Genomic DNA, 18,360 nt, shown 5'->3' with positions numbered 1-18,360 from the left:
TCTATACAGAGTCGTGCATCCGAAGCATGTTGGAACGTGCTCATCGGAAATGAGCGACCTGGAACTCCAAGCCCACGGACATTCCCGGGTGCAGCGGTATCAACTCCGTATCGCAGCTTCTCCAGCGCCTGATAAGCTTATCCCCGCACCGAAACAGTACATAAAACTGCCGAGAAATAGTCAGAGGGACTAGATTCCAGCAATCATGGCCCCGATTCCAGTGCCCAACGCTACTACGCCCTTCTGGCGGACCCAGCTCCACGAGCTTGACAGCCACCGCACTACCCCGGATCTACCTAAAGAATGCGACATTGTAATCATTGGCGCCGGGTTTGCGGGGGCGGCGCTTGCGTATTATCTTCACGAGGATAACCCAGCCCCACCGTCCGTGGTCATTCTCGAGGCTCGGGAGGCCTGCTCTGGGGCAACCGGTCGCAATGGTAAGACTTGATGTCCTAAAGACGAGTGGACCTACAGCTAAGCTGCGTATAGGTGGCCATATGAAGCCAGACGTTTATTACAACGTCCCAAAATACATCAAAAAATACGGCGTCCGCGCGGCCGTGGATGTTGCCCGGTTCGAAGCATCACAGGTCCACGCCGTCAAAGAGCTGGTCGAGAAAGAGAAAATCGACTGCGACTTCGTCCTCACTAGGGCATGCGATGCAACTTTGGATCCACAGCTAGCTAGAGACACTCATCAGGCGTTTACAGAGCTGCGGAACTCCGGGGTTGCTGACCTCAAGGATGTTTTCTATGCACATGGCAAAGATGCCGAACAGGTATGAAATTAACTACCTTGCCTTACAGGCAATATCTGACTGTACCCTCAGTTATCTGGTGTCAAAGGCGCTCTATCCTGCTTCACATTCACGGCAGGCCACGTGTGGCCCTACAAAATGGTAATGCACCTGCTCCAAACAGCCGTGATGAAAGGCGCAAACCTCCAAACCCACACCCCCGTCACCAATGTCTCAGAGACCCCTTTACCAGACGGACGCTGGCTCGTGCAAACAGCCCGGGGCCCCATCAAAGCACGGAAAGTTCTATTCGCAACGAATGGATATACCGCACACCTCGCGCCACAGTTCCATAACCACATCGTCCCTGTTCGGGGCATATGCAGTCGGATCACAGTTCCTCAAGATCGGAAGCTGCCGTTTCTGCCGTATACGTATAGTATCCGGTATGGTGCCGGGATGTATGATTATTTGATCCCCAGACCAGACGGGAGTATAATTGTTGGCGGGGCGAAGCCGAATTTCTGGAGTGATCGGTCGCATTGGTATAATGTGTCTGATGATAGTAAGCTTATTGAGCCTGCTGTCTCCCATTTTGATGGATTGATGCAGAGGACATTTGCCGGGTGGGAGGATAGTGGTGCGGAGACAGATAGGGTTTGGACGGGGAGTGAGTATAGTCAAACCTCTTTTTATACTCCTACTGATGCTTGGATTAGTTATGGGCTGGACGTCGGATTTCATGCCCTATGTGGGTGAGGTGCCTGGGAAGCCGAACCAGATGATCCTGGCGGGATTCTCGGGTCATGGGATGCCATTGATTCTGCTTTCGGCGAAGGCGATTGTTCAGATGGTGAGACATGGGCTGGCGTTTGAGGAGACTGGCGTTCCTGAGATATTCCGTGCCACCAAAGAGCGGCTGCAGTCCACCAAGAATGAGATCTTAGGGACGCATGGCAATGCTAAACTATGAGTACCCTATATCTAATATGAACGTATGAAATGCACCATTGCAATAAACTATAATTCGTAGCCCGTCATATATCTGCGGTTCTTTCCTTTATTGTCCAAGAAAAAAATCTCCATATCTAGCCCTTGAACCCTACAATCCCGTCCGCCAACGCCGGCAGATCCCCAGCTATAACATCCATCTCCTTGAATATATCCAAGCACGGCTCCTTCTCCCAGACCGACACCCAAGCCCCCTTGAACCTAACCAGATATTAGCCCCATCAATCTCCGAGGTAAAAGACGACAACTCACCCACACTGCCTCGCCCCCGCCGCATCCCACATATGCCCAGCCGCAAACCAAATCTCCCTCTCCCCGCTTGGAAACTTGTCTAGAATGTACTCATAAGCCCTAGGCAATGGCTTCCCAACCCCAATATCATCACAGCTCACAAAATCCTCATCCGGAAACTCCAACCCCGCAGCATCAAGATACCCCTTCACCCGCTCTACATCCCCGGCCGTGAGACACCAGACCCTGAACCCTCCCTCTCGTAGTTTCGCAAAGCACTCCGCCACCCCAGGTCTAGGTTTGAGTTCTCGATACGCAGAGAGCACAAATTCTCGATCCTCGTCGCTCGCGAAGGAGCGCGGGTCCGTGATACCAGCCTGCCAGAGAGTGCGGTAGAAGACCGATCGAAACACGTCAAAGACTTTGACGTAGCCCCCTGAGAGGCTTAGATAGGTATATTCTTTCTCGGCGGCTTCCATCCAGGCGTAGCCGAAGATACGGGAGCCGATGTTCTGTTCGCGGAGGCGGGGACCCAGGCGAGTCTCTAGCGCGACGAAGAAGTTCTCGTAGGAGATGAGCGTTCCTGGGTTATGGGTTAGTTGAGGAGTTGAGGCTTTTTGGGGCTGAGAGGTAGTTTGACGTACCGACGACGTCGAAAACGACGTGTTTGTTCTGTGGTGAGGCCATGGTTGATGTTGTTTGCTAGAGAGTGAAGCTTGGAGCTCTGGATATTCTAGGTGTAGGTAATAACGTCATATCTTATCAGATACCAGATATAACTGTATTTCGGTATCGGATGGAAGAGTTGGAGAGTTGGAGTAGGGTTGCGGGTGATGTCGGCCGTCAGCGAGAAATAGCCCACCGTGCGCGGAGAAAGCCTAAGTCGATAAGCCAAGGGGTGTTTATGTAAAACTGAAACGGCATTATCTTTGGAGTAATTGAGAGGAAATGTGGGGTTGGGGTTGTCTTCGGCAGCGAGTTGGGGAGATGCTGAGGTTCCCGAGGTCGGCAATGTCCATTGTCCAAACTCGGTCAGAGATTGAGATATCTTTGTCTGGCAAATCTAGCACCGGTATGTGGTAAGATTGTCTAGTAATGTAATACCACAGAAGTATCTAGTGAAAGAACTTCAACAGAGAGTCAACGGTGTCCCCAATACCCTCCTGCAGAGAGCGAAACTCCACCCCCAATAAATTCCTGGCTTTGCTATTATCATAGCCGTAGCATTCCTCCGGAAAATCATCAATTGGTTTGTTAGGGAGCCGCGAAGCAAATTGCGGGTGTGTCGCTCGGATCGCATCCACAATTCTTTTATTTGAGCAGTGCCCGGCTGTCACAAAGACACGATGTCCACCGGCAGCTGGGACCTCAAGAGCTCTTATGTGAGCAAGAGCGAGGTCTCGAACATCTACCCAGAGGAATGTTCCTGTAGGTGGCAGTTCACCTTCGCCATGCTTTCCCTGTATGAAGTCGCGAATTCTCTGGTTCGAGGTATTGAGCCCGCCCAAGTCCCCTAAACTCTCCACGGCTGGTCCGTACACAAGCGGTGGGTTAATCGTGACGAGGTCAAAGGCGGGTGTTTCGTTTTCGACAAAATTCCAGGCCGCCTTTTCAGCGAGTGTCTACGTAAAGAAATAGTGAGACCGAGCATCGGGAACATAGGTTTTGTTGCTGACCTTGCTGCCCCGATATGTCAGAGAAGAATCGGCGATGGCATCGTCCCATGTCACTGGGTTCCAGGATATCTCATCATAGACCTTAGGGGGAGAAGCCGTGTTGACAATCGCAGCAAATGAGGAGGTAATAACAACACGTTTGACGTTCGGCGCGTAGGTCTTGATTGCCTTCAATATGCCAACGGTGCCTTCGATAGCTGGGTTCAGGAGGTCCTTCACTGGGTCTGTGAATGTGTCAGGGAATGGGGAGGCTGTGTGTATCACGTAGTCAAATGGAGGAGCTGCCTGCACGGCCTGATGCACTTTATTGTTAGGATCTCATCCACAAAGTGCCTTCTCATCACCTACCACATCGAAAGCTCCCTTTGCAGCGATATCTTTGACCACAACATAAGAAAGCTTAGTGGTGCTGCGATGAGACGAAAGCATCTTTTCACCCTTCCCAGACGATCGTACAGTGGTGGTAACAAAGTACCTATACGGCTATTAGCCGTCTTTCAGTACTTGTATTCACCCAGGTCAAACGTACCCGCGTTCTAATAGAGTATTCAAGATGTGCGATGCTACGAAGCCACTGCCACCTGGTAAGAGTCAGCATACCGTGTAGGCTAGCTCCAAGTACACGCCATGTCCTACCGGTGAGAAGAACACGCGCCATGCTTAGATTTCGTATCTGAAGGGAGCAAGTTTTGCCTGGTGTGTGGATGATTGATGCTGGCATTTTCTAGTAACGCTCAACTAATTTGGATATTGGATACGAAGGTATAGACCTTCGGCTAGGAGCGCTGGTGGGAGCGCCGCGTTCGGCAAAAAGCGACACTAGAGCGGGGTCTATAAATTGTGCCTAAGTCACCCAGAAAGCCAACGCGTGTTGGAGTGGGACGTTATGGTAGTTGTTCGCTGGGGAATATTTCTACGGGCATGATGGCCCAGTCAGCCCCCCATTGTAGGAAATCCATGTCGTCGCCGAGCACATGGTCGAGAAAAAATGAGTCTCCCTCAAAGCCAAAATCTTCTAAACCAGGGCCAGTCATCGTTGCGGGGCGGTCCGAAAATAACAGAGCGTTGATTTCCTCCGCTATCGTGGGGTCGTAGATAGACGCGGGGGCACCTGAAAAGGCCAAGGAGACTTTCTGAACGAGCGGATTGAGTTTATTCACACACTCTGTGGCTTCATTCCATCGCTCGCCAATGGCACCTAACAACTGCAGGCATTGAGGAATATGGGTCTGCACCATATTCCGGGCATCGGAAATAAGGTGAGGATAATCCCGAGCGCACCACGATGCGTCCAAAGCTATAATCGCTGTCTCGAACAAGATATGAACGCCATGCCAGGGGTAAAATAGTCTTCGACGACTCTCTTGCCCAACGTAGTCGTCAATGAGTTTCTAACATCAGGTTAGCGGCATTTAGAAGTGATCTGTGTGTAAGCCTTACTCGCGATGATCGTAAAACAATATCCCAATCCTGTGGGGACTTGGTACGTAGACGCGGTGTGGGTCGATATATCCTAGCGATTAGGTGATGTAATTGAACATGTTTGAACTCCAGCATGTTGTACGGAGTATACGATTGGGCCTCTGCGTACCAGGCTTCTAACCGCCCACTGATGTCGTTAAGCCACTCCTCTACCGAAGCAAAGCCGAAGATAAGGAGTTCCTCCTCCAGATACAATACCCGGTGCACCTCGGTTTCCAGCATGCGATACCGATATATATGATTGGCAGATGATTTCTTTTTGAGATCGTCCGCCGTAAAGAGTGGGTTGCTTATTTCCGGTGCAGGATCATCTAGCTGTAGATGTGAGCGCTACCCGCATCGGGCGTACGGTGACTGATACCTTGATAGTGATTGCCTCCTCTGGGAATGACAGAGGAAGCCTGAGATTGGTACACAATGACCTTTCCATTCCGTATGTGACCCAAAATAATCCTGTCCGTAGTGTTTTCTGTTCTGCGTCAAGCGCCTCTGAGCATTCTCTGTACAACCCAAGGCTCAGTACAATGCGAACAGCATTGGAAATGCATGTCCAGTTATCGACCAGTTCCGGACACATGTGCGCAAAGTGGGCGAGCAACAGAGAGATTTGCAGCTCCATCATCTCGTTGTAGCCTTCTAGAAGCTGCAGGTGTTTTAAGGCGGACTTGTAGAAGGAATCGCATGCCTCCCTGGCCTGCGTCTCGGCTTTCCATGTCAAGGTGCTGGCCGAGATAGCTAATACGATAAATAATACAAAAAACTCAAAATGACCCGCACCTGCTGATTCCGGAAGACTGGTGGCCATAGAGGTGTCATAATCGCTTAGAGATTCTCTTTGAAACTGTTCTAGCGTCTGCTCCAACATATCTGCGGAAATGATTGGGTACTGAGGTAGATGAGTGTCCGTGTAATTGCGTACCATCCGCTCCAGTGCGGAGTGCGGCACACTACCAAGGTTAATCAAGCTGGCTTTACCCGCGGTTCTGTGTCGACCCCGAGATTCCTCGTGGAAGGAAGTTTCGCCAGACTGAGTATTTGTCATACTTGTTGCTCGTGGACTTGGGGAGATTGCCAGTGGTGGGCATGATGGGCGTAAGAATAAGGCTGACGAGAGCTTCGACGGCAGATATGACCGTCTCTCAGGAGTCCCAAATGCAATGTTCGCCTGCGCAATGGTGCGTGCCGTCGAGTAAGGCAGATTCTGGGGAGCCGATTGGAAGGCAAGCAATTGCGCCTCTAGTTGAGCTACGCGAGCCTCGAGAGATTTGACCAGACTTCTTGGGACTGCTTGCTTGGTCGATGGATCGTAACCTAGACACGGTTTGTTTGCTAAGGCGCAGGACGTGCATTGTGGAAACTTAAAGTCACACTATTTGTATAAGTAGGTGCTCCGCTCAGCGACGGGTGGGCAGGTAGGTAGTTACCTTGGTCTTCCGCTGCCGACAGCGAGTGCAGACTTTAGTGGAGCGGCGCTGTGATCTATGCATATCGCCGTCTGAGGAGCAACCAGACGATCGATCAGACTCAAGAGAGGGTAGTGTAGGTAGTTACGGCAGAGAGATGGGGAGAAAGATGGGGAGCAGCCGCGGAGAACGAGGCCAGTCACGTGCTGGCTGCCTTCTCCACAGATCCAGCCTGTTTCGTTTCTTGCTTTCACTCTCTACTCTACTAATCATGCTTCAAACATGCACTCGCTGTCGCACTCGACGCATCAAGGTATTGACCTGCTCAGAACCTTTTCCCCTACATTACTAACGCCCTGTAGTGCGACTCTCGCCTCCCGGCTTGTGCCAACTGTGCGAGGAATGACTTGGAGTGCACCTTTCATGACACGGCCTTGCAAGAAGACATTCCTAGAAGTTACATCGAGTCGCTAAATAAACGTATCGACCATTTGACATCTCAACTAGCGCTACATAGAACGGATATACCCTCATTGTAACTAATAAGCATGATCTTCCTATTGTTTCTGCAGACTGACCTATTTGTTTGTAGTGAGACCCAACATGCTGAGAGGCTACCCCGTCAATCTTTGCATATCCTGGCCCCTGCGAAGCCTGGATCCGAACTGCACCTGGACCTCTCAGTGCTCTCATGCATAGCTCGTGTTGTTTTTGAGGCCCTTCCGGTTCCACAAACAATTCCGCAGTCCGGAAAAGAGTTATTAGAGGATGAGGATCTCCCAAGGCCAAACATTCCTCCCCCAAACAGATCGCAGCTGGTTCCAAGTATAATGAGATTCCTTCTCCGTCGTTATGGGCGCTGTATTAAGCCACGTTACGATATTCAGGTGCCCGACCTCATCGACACCGATGGTGGAAGCTTTGCAAGATTATCCGAGCCACACAAGTTCAAGGTTCTGATGGCCTGTGCAATCGCCGCTGCTCGCGAGGCCTATAAATATCCTGATTGGCGTCCATTTGCCGAGATTTGTCGTGACTGGGCCAATGAGCTGCTTACACCCATTCTCTGTGCCGGAGATACGGACACCCTGGTGGCCATCACCCTCCTCCTCGTCTATGAACTGGCGGATCCCAGAAGAGGAATCGTTTGGGAGCTGCTAGATCTCGCTGCACGAACATGCCTGCAGCTTGGGTGGCATCAGACCAGTCATGGCTCCAGCTCTAAAAAAACAGTTGAACACAACGTCGATACTATGAGCCACACGAGCCTCTATAGTCAGGGGGAAATTAACTTGATGTTGGTCTTGAGAGATATTGCGAGGTAAGATGTAGCGACCTTGTCATAATGTTCCATGCTCACGGCAGCAGCTCTCTACAGACAGTTTTCAATCGACCAAACATGCTCAGACACCTCAATCTACCACACAGGGCACCACAAGAACGTCTGATAGAGCTGCACATACGGACCTCGGACCTAATATACGGAGCGGGTCGCCTATGTGAAATAAAGGCCTGCCCCTGTGTGGGAGAAGCGTCCATATTGATGGGCCTTCTCGAAAGTGTTGACCGTTCCCATCTAGTAGTCAAAGAGACATGGCTCTTATACCTACCACTTTGTCTCAAGCATAGGCAGTGTGTACACTGTTTCCAGGAGCCTGGTGAGCCCACTGCGAGAGGGATGACATGGCTCCGGAGGAACTTGATGAAGTCAGCCTCTGAGCTGATTGCTGAAGTACACCGAGATGCCACTTTGACAGAAGGGTTTACTCCTCCTATCATAGCGAGCGCCCGGTCGCTCATCGCTGGGCTTGCCATTACAACAGGAATTTTCAAAGAATGGATTGTCCTTGGTCCACACGTTCGCGATATCATTCTCTGTACGGAAATATTGACTATGTTCGCACCCCATTGGTGCGGCGGCCAAGGCTATCTCAGAGTTTGGAGAACATTACTGGACCATATCCAATTTGGTTCGCTCCAGCTGAGGTGATCACCCTTCAGGCACCTCCCTCACAATGAATCAATATCACCATATTATCAGATTAATATAGTGCGCACAGGAGGCGACAGACTAGGTTTTCCGAAAGATACCTCAGCCTGCAAGGCCTTAAGGTCCATAATTATTGTACTGAGTGTTTCCATCCTCTCGATACCGCGTGCGCCTGGTGGTGTTGAACGACAAATGGAGACAGGGGTTCCTTCCTCATCCGAGAGCCACGCTCTGATTATTTCCACACTGCCCTCTTTATCCTTGCTCAACACCTTGATTCGCTCAAGGCGGGTGAACGAGTTTATTGAAGGATGGTCGCGGATCTCACTAGGAACTTCTGGTGACCAAAGATGGTTGGTGTGGAATGTTGTCTGGCTCCCCGGCTCCGGGAAGATAGGTGCTAGTCCCCGTGGCGTACATTCAATCGTTGCGATCTTTCCACTCTTATCGCCGATCATTAGGTTCACACAAGATGCTAGACCCTTCGTCTCCAATATCGCCAATGCCTCGTCGAACGAACCGCACTCCAAAACCCTGCGCATAGCGAGGTGCACTGGTAGTTGAACCTTCGAGACCGTGCCACAGCGGATGGCATTCATGCAAATGCCGACTCCGGCCTCATTGAAGCCAAATTTTGCGACAATTCCGGCCTCCCCCATCATACGGATCCGTGGCTTGCCATTCTTTGATATGTCGAAAAACGCTGTGGACGTGCCGGCCTCGCCCACCCAGTCCCAATTTTGAGCCAAGAACACCGACTTCTCAGATGCGTTGGGGCTATTATTGGTTGTGATGATCGATGTGCAACCGTCAGAGTAGTTCGTCAATGATATTTCGCTCCGCAGGTTGAGAGCAAGGATATCTAGAAAGTCGACTCCCGCGCCAGCAGCAATCCCTTTCATCTCCTCGACGAGGTCAGGCTCATTTTGCTCAAGAGCTGGAAGATATGTCGCTGCTCGAGTCTTTGACTCGTTCCAATCTGCTCCGGCTGTTTCAAGGAAGAGCTTTTCGTAGTTCTTCATGCATTGTTTGATCCGCTGTGAAATTTGAAGGCCATGAGCAAGGCCGATCTCCCATGGTGCTCCGCTAGCAACGACCTCAGGCACACCGTTCCACCACGTAACCCTTGCGAGTCTTTGTCTGAGGACATTACGAATGTTCGACAATCAAGAGTTAAAAAAGAAAGGGGGAAAAAAGGAAAAAAAAGGAAAATAACGTTTTACACTGGCTTTGGCGGAGAGGTAAGATCATATTTATGATACACTTGAAGCCCCATCAGCCGCAGGCCATTGGTGCAAAGGACGGATATTGGCGAGCGTTGGTTCCCTTCTTTACGGAGAAACCCGGTACACTACTAGGACAATAGGGAAGATATGAGACACTACCTTACGGGACTCTACGAGTCTGAGTTTGATGTGACGCCTTTGAGAATGAGGAGCCGCCCCCCCTCGTTGCGGATGACCTTGCCGTCCATGAAAGCACCCGCTTTACTGATTAGCCACAGTGCACACCCAACCATATCCTCCTCATTCCCTGGCCTCTTCGCTGGGGTCTCATCGGCTAGCCGAAGATTAGACTTGCCATCATCTGGCGTCATACCTGAAGGTACGATGCCTGGGGACATGGCATTAACGCGGACTACATGGGGGGTCAGTCAGGCGTCTCGTCCGACATTGATGGCAAACCTACTATAGAATCCCTCAAACTCAGCAGCCATGATCCTCACCAAGTGATCTACCGCCGCCTTAGACGTCTGATATGTCGGCACAAATTGGTGATTGTGAACGCTTGCTGGGCTGCTAAACAACACCACGCAGCCTCTGCCCTCTCCCTGCGCGGCTGCTTTGCCTAGGAGTGAGATCAAGCCCGCAGTCAGAAAATAAGGTGCAAGGACATTGACACGAAATGTCTGTTCCCATTCACGATATGGCGCAGATTTCGTGGCTGTTTCGAGCTGGCTTAAGCTCTCACCAGCTTGATAGGTTATTTTGTTCATATAGCGAACTCCTGCGCAATGAAATAACGCATCGAGCGATTCGCATGACGCCTTGATCTTCTCAACCACACTGTTGACTCCATCTTCTGTTGATAAATCTCCGTGTACTCTACAGTACTGTCAGCTCACACAGCAACGAATGCTTTTCGGTAATCGTACGCCACAAACTTAGTAGCAACACCATGGGGCTGTGAGCTGGAGATCCTCTCTAATTCAGCTTTCGCCTCCGCCAACGCCCTCTCACTGATATCTATCAAGATTGCGTGTGCCCCATTTACCGCACAACCCTTGGCTAACATCCGGCCAATGCCAGACGCTGAACGCATTAGCCATTTGAGCGCTACACACAAAATCGTTGATTCATACCTGCTCCAGTAATTGCGACCCATCGACCTGCGACGTCGAAGAGGTTCTTGATTTGCAGATTACTTTCCATATCGTCGATGCACGGCGATGACAACAAAATCAACTTCCGGGTTTACTGTGCTCTTTGCCTTTTTCTTTCCTTGAATTCGTCGACAATACCATAGCGTATTCGGCTGTGGATCGTCTTGGAGTCGCGTCGCGGCTGCCCGACACATTGGTCTCCAACAGCGCACTCCACCGATGGAGCCCCTGCCCGGCTTTCTGCACAGGTTCATCCAATTCGATACAGTCGGTCCGATAAGATCAGTTAGCCGCATAGCAGACAGAACTAATCACGTCCCCAAGAGCGGGCTCAATCATCTTGCAATTAGTATCTCGCCTTGACCTGTGCGCCGCAGCCCTATGAGCAACTCATTTCATGATGGATGTTTTAGCTTGCTTATTTCTTGCCACTGCAGCGACCATCGCATTCTCACTTGTATACCTTTACTTATTTTATATTGACTTTGCGAAGATACAAGGAATCCCCGAAATTCCAGGCGGCGACTTACTTGCAGGCCATCTCTATGAACTAGGTGCCGATCATGCAACAACGGCAGAAGAATGGTCGCAAAGATATGCATGGCCTGTCTTTCAGTTAAGGATGGGCCGTCGGCGAGCCGTCATCCTTAACTCGTTTGACGCGGCTCGGGAATGGATGATCAAGAACCAGTCGGCCACGATCGATCGTCCTTGGTTTTTTACTTTTCACGGAGTTGTTTCGAAAACATCCGGTAAGTAACTTCACAACTCAACTGACACAGGACTAACATAGAATCTAAGCGGCTACCATAGGTACGAGTCCGTGGGATGCGAGAACAAAAAAGCAAAGACGAGTTGTCGGTTCATTTACGACAGGGCCTTCAATCCAGAAGATGAGATCAATGCTGGACGTGGAGACATGCGACGTGATTTCGGGGCTCTACGCCGATAGCGTCAATGGAAGCGAGGAGATAGTTCCCCATATCTATCTCAAGCGCCTTGCTTTGAACATCATGATGATGTTTTGCTATGGTACACGCTTTTCTTCGGTCAGGGACCCTCTTTTGCTTCAGATTTTACAGGATGCCCAGACGATAGCTAGGTAAGCCCTGAATGACCGCACTCTCATTTGATCATAGCTAATCCGCGATACCTAAGCTTCCGCTCAACAAACTCAAATCCCCAAGACTTCATACCGCACTTGAGGTACCTTGGGAAACAACAGCGGACCGCCACAGCTCTTGATGTTCGTGCACGCCGAGATAACTGGCTTGCTACCATGTTAGAAAATGTTCGCGGTAGCTTAGGCAAAGGATGTCCGTCCGAGAAGCAATCGGTCGCGCAGATGCTAATCGAGAATAACCACGACGGATTGACGCAGCGTAAGAGACCCCTTGAGTTTCTGCTGTATATGCTAACGCTCCACAGAGGATGTGAGAACTATCCTGGGTGGTCTGATGTCAGGAGGATTCGAGACCATCTTTTCGACCGCCATTATTACTGTCGGTATGCTCTCATCGGCTGATGGCCAGGAAGTTCAGCGAAAAGCATATGACGACATTATGAGTATTTATAGCACACCAGAGGAAGCGTTCCAGCTCTGCCTCACGGAGGAGAAAAGTACCTATGTCACCGGGCTCGTCAAAGAGGCCCTTCGGTTCTATCCACCCCTCAAACTCCTGCCTGCGCGACAGGTCTATAAAGACTTTGAGTACCAGGGCGCCACAATCCCCAAAGGGCTATTAGTGTACACTAACACCCAGGCAGTCAATTTTGGTAGGCAATATAGATCATATCTCCACGGCGCCAGCTAAACTTCTCACAAATAGACCAAACCACATACGGCCCGGACGCATATCAATTCAAACCTCAGCGATGGAACGACCCTACTCTGCGCGTGCCGCCACCTTATCATTTCGCTTTTGGGGCTGGCGCAAGGCAGTGTACTGCTGTGAATCTGTCGAATAGGGTGCTTTATGCTATGTTTACCCGTCTTATCCTGTCGTTTAGGATTAAGGAGAGCAAAGAGCAACCGTGTGATACACATTACATCAATTACAAGGAGAATCCAGCGGCGTCGAATGCGATTCCAAAGGCGTTTAAGATTCGGATTGCGGCCAGAAATGAAGGCTTGTTAGGAAAGGTTATGGAGAGTGAGAAGAGTGAGCTGTAATGTGGTACATGTTGGGAGTATTATTGGATAAGGGACTATAGAGTGTGGTCTTCATTGTTATAAGGCTATCCTAATATGATTATTAATTTAGTCATACTCCTTGAATCATCCTGCGCATTTTAAAGGGGTTTATTTGTACTCAGTGTCCCACGCAAGGTGCATGGACACACACACACACACACATATATATATATATATGTATATACCGGTTAATCTCTGTACTACAGCTTCTCCAGTTACCCTTCAGGCTTTAGTCGCATAATTGTACAATCTGTTATCTAAATCCTCAGGGTCGGAGATGCGCGCTAAACGGCAACCGCGACTCGCGGACATCCGAGCTTGAAGATCACGAAGGTATACTCTGGCCAAGCTCTACCATAATTAATGGATCAGCTTGTCCCATTCATCTACCTGCATAGTTTTATATCCATGCTTCTTGAATTAAGATGACTCAGTTCACCCTCCACACGTCCACCCTCTTCGACCCCAAACTCAAGCGAGTGCGTTCCAATGTCTCTATCACAGTCGACTCCAAAACCGGACTGATAGTTCGTGTGTACAAGCGCGAAAACGGAGAAGGAGTCCCAGAGCCTCTGCCAGAGTGTGACATTGATCTTCGCGGGAAATACGTGATGCCGGGGCTGGTGGATGCTCATACACACGTCTTCCTACATTCTTACGAGTGAGTTTTTTCGGCTTGATTTCCGAGATTGTCCAACCTCTAACCCGCGTCACAGTGAGGCTGGCGCACTGGCACAGAAACGAGACGAGAGCATACCTGAGAGACTCATCCGCGGAGTTAACCACTGCCGCACAGCTCTCCTCGCTGGATACACAACGTACAGGTATAGTACCTCTGTAACGTCTACCCCACGCATCACCACAACCTAACCCTTATGAAATAGAGACCTCGGCTCCGAAGCCATGCAATCCTTCGACACGAACCTCCGCGACGCCATCGCCCGAAACCTAACCCCTGGCCCGCGCCTCTTCGTCGCAACAAAAGTCCTCGCCAGCACCGGCTCCTTCGAAGCCCGCACCGAGAATACTGCCAACGGCCACTGTCTCCCCTCCAGTGCGGACGCTGTTGATGGAGTCGAACAATGTCGGTCTGCCGTCCGCCGCCGCATCGCAGCCGGCGCAGACATCATCAAGTTCTTTGCTGACTACCGCCGGAGAATCATGCGGTGTCCGCCTGCCCAGCAGCATCCTTATATTCCCAGTGTGTTACATCCGCCAAAAGATCCGAACCCGGATTACATGGTCTTTGCGCAGGAGGAGATGGATGTTATTGTTGCAGAGGCGCGAATGGCGGGGGCGCCGGTAGCGGCGCATGCTTGTACGTTGCAGGGCGCAGAGGCAGCAATCAGGGCGGGGGTGGATACGCTTGAGCATGTTTACTTTGCCACGGATGAGATGTTGGAGAGTATGGTGAGGAAGGGGGTTATTCTTGTTCCGACGCTTGCTATTGCGGAGAGACTCCATGCGGGGCGCTTTCCGCAGATCATGGCGCAGGTGAGACGGGCTCATGAACTTGGTGTGCGCATTGCTTGTGGTGGTGATACGGGGACGTTTCCCCATGGGGAAAATGTGAGAGAGTTGGAGCTGATGGTTGAGGCTGGGATTCCGGTGTCTGATGTGCTGGAGTCGTGCACCGTGGGCGGGTGGGAGGCGTGCGGCGGAGACCGCTGCGGACGAAGATTCGGGTGGTTTGAAGAGGGCACACAAGCAGACTTCATTGCTTTAAATGGAGATCCAGAGAGGGATATTGCAGCCCTTCGGTCCGTGAATTTTGTCATGAAGGATGCGGTTGTCTGGAAGGTAAATTCGCAGGCAAGGGGGATGCATTAGACTGATATACATAGGAACAATGATTACTATAATTCAAGCTACTTAATAGCTGTATATGATGTCTTGGTATTCGAGTGAGCAGCCAGCATGATTGTATAGATGGCAGCACGCAACTAGGGCTTCTATGCTTCTGCCTTGAAGCCTCAGGCCGTGGACTGAAAGCGTGGGGCACGGAAAGAATTCCGAGATGAAGTCACTATTTCTAATACGCTGTCGCGTCGCACGATTACAAATGCCTTTCTTATCTCCTCAATTGCTCCTGAGTACATAAACCAACAAAGCCATCATTCCATCCCCTCCCTCTCCTCGCGCTGTGCCTCGAATGCATCTCCGATCTCTCCCCCGAATACCTGCAACAACCCCACTCCGAGCCCACCACCCCGCCATCGCCCTCTCGCGCCTTTCCTCCATCCAAGCCCACCTCCCTCGAAACCAACCACCACAACACCCTTCCACCCCTCTCACCACACAACGCAAATACACAACCATGCCTCCAATCCCAACCATGAAAGCAATCGTCGCCTCCGAAACGGGCTCCCCCTCCGTCCTCACCGTAACCCCACATCACCCCACCCCGCAACCCGCCGCAAACCAGCTCCTCGTCAAAAACCACATCATCGGAATAAACTACATCGACATCTACTTCCGCACAGGCCTATACCCATCACCCAAGCCGGAGATCCTCGGCCGCGAAGCCGTCGGCACGGTCGTCTCGCTCGGCCCGGGTGAAAACAAATACAACTTCAAGGTTGGGGATCGCGTCGCGTGGTTGTCTACTGGGGCGTATGCGGAGTATACGGCTGTTCCGGCGGAGAAGGCGGTTGTTGTTCCGGAGGGGATTAGCGATGAGGTTGTTATGGGGTCGTTGTTGAGTGGGTTGACGGTTCTTACTTTGGTCAAGGAGGCGTATCCCGTGGAGAAGGGGGAGTGGGTGTTGCTGCATGCTGCGGCTGGTGGGGCTGGGTACTTGATGACACAGGTGTTGAAGAGCCTTGGGGCGAAGGTGATTGGCACTGCGGGTGGGAAGGAGAAGGTTGAGTTGGTGAAGAGTTTGGGTGCGGACTATGTGATTGATTATCGGAGTGAGGAGGGGAAGGATTGGGTGGGTAGGGTTAAGGAGATTACCGGGGGGAAGGGTGTTGATGTGGTTTATGATTCTGTGGGGAAGGATACGTGGGAGGGGAGCCTGGAGGCTGTGAAGAGGAAGGGAATGGTGGTTTGGTTTGGGAATGCGAGTGGGCCGGTGCCGCCGTTGCCGCTGCCGTGAGTATTAGCCCGGTGTTCTTTGAATCTGCTGTGCTGACTGGAAGTAGGAAATTGAGTCCAAAGTGCTTGAAGGTTGCGCGGCCGACGCTGTTCAGCTATATCGAGACGAGGGAGGAATTCGAGTACTACATCAATGAGTTGTTTGAGCTGCTCAAGAGTGGTGATTTGAAGGTTAAGATTCACAAGGTCTATCCGCTAGATCAGGTCGCCCAAGCACATACCGACCTCGAAGGGCGAAAGACAACCGGGAAGCTGCTATTGAAGGCATAAGATGCAGTAGCAGGAATGTATGTCATGAATGCAACGGCAAGCAACCTTGGGCGCAATGTATCTCCAATGCAAAGGAAATAGTCTCAGCTTAGATGAACGAGGCTATATCCCCACCATCCCCACCATCGCCGCTCTTCTCCTCGTCATCATTGTCTTCATCATCTTTCTCCCCTAGAGCCCTCGGCTTTTTCCACCCAATCATAAGCTCGTTCGCAAGCGGAGTGTAAAGAGAGCTGTACACCTTGTTCGTATCCTCAAAGTAATGGAATCCGCAGCTCAATTCCCAGATCGGAGTAATAATCTTCATCCCGGTGTAGCACAGCTGCAACAGGCACTCTTCCAGGAAGAACATAAGCTTTCTGCTTCGGAAACCGCGCTTGGTCCACTCCTGCCGTTCTGTCGGAGAGAGGTCATACTCCGGCTCACCCGGGTCAATGTAGGTCGTTCCGTAAAGGATCCCGACAGGATTGAGATCCGGAGCTTGAGATTCGTAAATCTGGCGCTGGCTATCGTCAAGGAATTGAACTGCTGTTACTTCGAATCCGTGAATATCTTCCAGCTTCTGTACTGCTGGGACCTCATTTTTGATAGCTGTTAGGTAAGAAACGACAAGCTCCGTGGTTCCCGCAGCAGCAAGGCCAAACTTGACGACCTTCTGCGCAACGTCCTTTGTCATCTGCACGGTTTCGACCTTCGAGTTGTTCCACTGGTTGTTCTCGACGTACATGTCGTGCTGGAATCCGCCAAAAAGAGTAGAGCAGGCTGTGTTGAAGTCACCGGGGCCTGAAACCATGAGCTGCTGGTTTTTCCAGAGCTCCGGGCCAACCTTATCACAGGACTTTCGGGCTTCGTCGATGTTCTCTTTGTACTCGGGGCAGACGTCGTGATAGAGTATGTAGGAGAGGAAGCTGCGGATTGTAACGGTTGCAAGCCTGATCATACTTTCGTTGTATGGGCAGTAATAGAAGGGGAATCGAGAGGTTCTGGTGTTGTCAGTTGGTCTTGTGTTTGTGCCCGCGTGTAACCGCAGGATAGAGGGCGAACTTACAAGAATCCCTTGGCGACAGCGTCAAAGTCAATTGTGAGGTGAGCGAACTCTTGATCGATGTTAGTTCTGCCTCGAGCTTGCATGATCTCATCACTGTCCATCTCCTTCAAGTCACGGTTGTCTGTGCCGGCAAACATCTTTGGGCCAACGTTGATCCCACCGTACATGAGGTATCCGTTGAAGATCTCCAGTTGGTCAGTCTCTATGCGGCGGGCTTTCTGAAAACGGAGTAATGCGTCTTCCATGCGGCTGCGCGATATTAGCGGGTGTGTTCTTGAGGAATGGTATGTCTTACTGGATAATCGGTCGAGAGCTGGCGAAATGTTAGTGTAGTCTGTAACAGTATAGCCTAGAAGGACTACGTACGCATGGTAGATACTCTTCTCGAGCTCGTACTCTTCAACGGTGATGGGGGCGTCGACGTAGTACTCTTCAAATCCGGATGGTTTGTTCTGCCTGGTAAGATGGGAGTCGGTATCGGTTTTGAGGGCACCTACCCGTCCTTTCTTGCTTTTCGGTCGCCTATTCTTCTTCTTCTTTTTCTTGCCTGAAGCTTCAAGGAGAGAGGCTGCGCCTACAGCATCCTGCTCTTCTGGTGCCTCAGCTGACTTCTCGACGTCGGGCTGGTTGCAGTCTCTGCTCATGGTGTTGTAGGTGGACTGTATTGCTGGGAGTGAGCGGGTTTGATTGATGTTTTGTCGGCGCAAAATGAATGGAAGCTAAGAACGCAAGAGAGGTGTGAGTAATAAGGAACGGTTGAGGAGGTGGGATTAGAAGGTGAAGTGAGAGAGAGGTGAAGAAGCGAGTAGGGATGCGAGGCAGGCAAACACAACTCA

The 18,360-nt window shown here is 51.0% G+C and overlaps 11 protein-coding genes across 11 annotated transcripts; 5 read left to right on the top strand and 6 right to left on the bottom strand.

The window, feature by feature from the left end:
- Nucleotides 1-205: 205 nt before the first annotated feature.
- Nucleotides 206-1,713, top strand: BJY04DRAFT_204424 (NAD(P)/FAD-dependent oxidoreductase; the record flags this gene model as incomplete). The annotated part of the gene is made up of 4 exons (XM_073713488.1): nucleotides 206-440; nucleotides 493-782; nucleotides 834-1,410; nucleotides 1,460-1,713. The coding sequence occupies 4 exons, from the start codon at nucleotides 206-208 to the stop codon at nucleotides 1,711-1,713; spliced, it is 1,356 nt and encodes a 451-aa protein (XP_073577358.1).
- Nucleotides 1,714-1,828: 115 nt separating this feature from the next.
- On the bottom strand, nucleotides 1,829-2,669 carry BJY04DRAFT_204423 (HAD-like protein; the record flags this gene model as incomplete). The annotated part of the gene is made up of 3 exons (XM_073713487.1): nucleotides 1,829-1,952; nucleotides 2,004-2,565; nucleotides 2,627-2,669. 3 exons carry the CDS (start codon nucleotides 2,667-2,669, stop codon nucleotides 1,829-1,831), a joined length of 729 nt encoding a protein of 242 aa, XP_073577357.1.
- A 428-nt stretch (nucleotides 2,670-3,097) lies between these two features.
- Nucleotides 3,098-4,316, bottom strand: BJY04DRAFT_212576 (SDR family oxidoreductase; the record flags this gene model as incomplete). Its single annotated transcript, XM_073714615.1, has 5 exons — nucleotides 3,098-3,604; nucleotides 3,659-3,952; nucleotides 4,007-4,133; nucleotides 4,188-4,239; nucleotides 4,295-4,316. The coding sequence occupies 5 exons, from the start codon at nucleotides 4,314-4,316 to the stop codon at nucleotides 3,098-3,100; spliced, it is 1,002 nt and encodes a 333-aa protein (XP_073577356.1).
- Nucleotides 4,317-4,542: 226 nt separating this feature from the next.
- BJY04DRAFT_212575 (fungal specific transcription factor domain-containing protein) lies at nucleotides 4,543-6,225 on the bottom strand (the record flags this gene model as incomplete). Its single annotated transcript, XM_073714614.1, has 4 exons — nucleotides 4,543-5,049; nucleotides 5,099-5,455; nucleotides 5,502-6,087; nucleotides 6,185-6,225. The coding sequence occupies 4 exons, from the start codon at nucleotides 6,223-6,225 to the stop codon at nucleotides 4,543-4,545; spliced, it is 1,491 nt and encodes a 496-aa protein (XP_073577355.1).
- A 1,244-nt stretch (nucleotides 6,226-7,469) lies between these two features.
- On the top strand, nucleotides 7,470-8,736 carry BJY04DRAFT_3704 (uncharacterized protein). Its single transcript, XM_073720224.1, has 2 exons — nucleotides 7,470-7,864; nucleotides 7,912-8,736. Exons 1-2 carry the CDS (start codon nucleotides 7,503-7,505, stop codon nucleotides 8,531-8,533), a joined length of 984 nt encoding a protein of 327 aa, XP_073577354.1. The 5' UTR covers nucleotides 7,470-7,502; the 3' UTR covers nucleotides 8,534-8,736.
- BJY04DRAFT_212573 (acyl-coenzyme A:6-aminopenicillanic acid acyl-transferase-domain-containing protein) lies at nucleotides 8,581-9,555 on the bottom strand (the record flags this gene model as incomplete). The annotated part of the gene is made up of 1 exon (XM_073714613.1): nucleotides 8,581-9,555. The coding sequence occupies one exon, from the start codon at nucleotides 9,553-9,555 to the stop codon at nucleotides 8,581-8,583; it is 975 nt and encodes a 324-aa protein (XP_073577353.1).
- Nucleotides 9,556-9,766: 211 nt separating this feature from the next.
- Nucleotides 9,767-10,965, bottom strand: BJY04DRAFT_225505 (SDR family NAD(P)-dependent oxidoreductase; the record flags this gene model as incomplete). Its single annotated transcript, XM_073718218.1, has 4 exons — nucleotides 9,767-10,171; nucleotides 10,223-10,638; nucleotides 10,698-10,845; nucleotides 10,896-10,965. The coding sequence occupies 4 exons, from the start codon at nucleotides 10,963-10,965 to the stop codon at nucleotides 9,930-9,932; spliced, it is 876 nt and encodes a 291-aa protein (XP_073577352.1). The 3' UTR covers nucleotides 9,767-9,929.
- A 351-nt stretch (nucleotides 10,966-11,316) lies between these two features.
- On the top strand, nucleotides 11,317-13,432 carry BJY04DRAFT_225504 (cytochrome P450; the record flags this gene model as incomplete). Its single annotated transcript, XM_073718217.1, has 6 exons — nucleotides 11,317-11,668; nucleotides 11,718-12,018; nucleotides 12,075-12,298; nucleotides 12,345-12,692; nucleotides 12,746-13,069; nucleotides 13,380-13,432. The coding sequence occupies 6 exons, from the start codon at nucleotides 11,317-11,319 to the stop codon at nucleotides 13,430-13,432; spliced, it is 1,602 nt and encodes a 533-aa protein (XP_073577351.1).
- Nucleotides 13,433-13,535: 103 nt separating this feature from the next.
- Nucleotides 13,536-14,940, top strand: BJY04DRAFT_225503 (amidohydrolase family protein; the record flags this gene model as incomplete). The annotated part of the gene is made up of 3 exons (XM_073718216.1): nucleotides 13,536-13,771; nucleotides 13,827-13,934; nucleotides 13,995-14,940. 3 exons carry the CDS (start codon nucleotides 13,536-13,538, stop codon nucleotides 14,938-14,940), a joined length of 1,290 nt encoding a protein of 429 aa, XP_073577350.1.
- Nucleotides 14,941-15,427: 487 nt separating this feature from the next.
- On the top strand, nucleotides 15,428-16,476 carry BJY04DRAFT_212570 (quinone oxidoreductase family protein; the record flags this gene model as incomplete). The annotated part of the gene is made up of 2 exons (XM_073714612.1): nucleotides 15,428-16,203; nucleotides 16,254-16,476. 2 exons carry the CDS (start codon nucleotides 15,428-15,430, stop codon nucleotides 16,474-16,476), a joined length of 999 nt encoding a protein of 332 aa, XP_073577349.1.
- Nucleotides 16,477-16,564: 88 nt separating this feature from the next.
- On the bottom strand, nucleotides 16,565-18,168 carry BJY04DRAFT_212569 (uncharacterized protein; the record flags this gene model as incomplete). Its single annotated transcript, XM_073714611.1, has 4 exons — nucleotides 16,565-17,459; nucleotides 17,525-17,773; nucleotides 17,820-17,837; nucleotides 17,891-18,168. The coding sequence occupies 4 exons, from the start codon at nucleotides 18,166-18,168 to the stop codon at nucleotides 16,565-16,567; spliced, it is 1,440 nt and encodes a 479-aa protein (XP_073577348.1).
- Nucleotides 18,169-18,360: the final 192 nt, after the last annotated feature.

This window comes from Aspergillus karnatakaensis (genome assembly GCF_047715665.1).
Source record: "Aspergillus karnatakaensis strain CBS 102800 unplaced genomic scaffold BJY04scaffold_1, whole genome shotgun sequence".
In the NCBI taxonomy this organism is placed as follows: Eukaryota; Fungi; Ascomycota; class Eurotiomycetes; order Eurotiales; family Aspergillaceae; genus Aspergillus; species Aspergillus karnatakaensis.
This window is presented reverse-complemented; position numbering and strand designations above follow the sequence as displayed.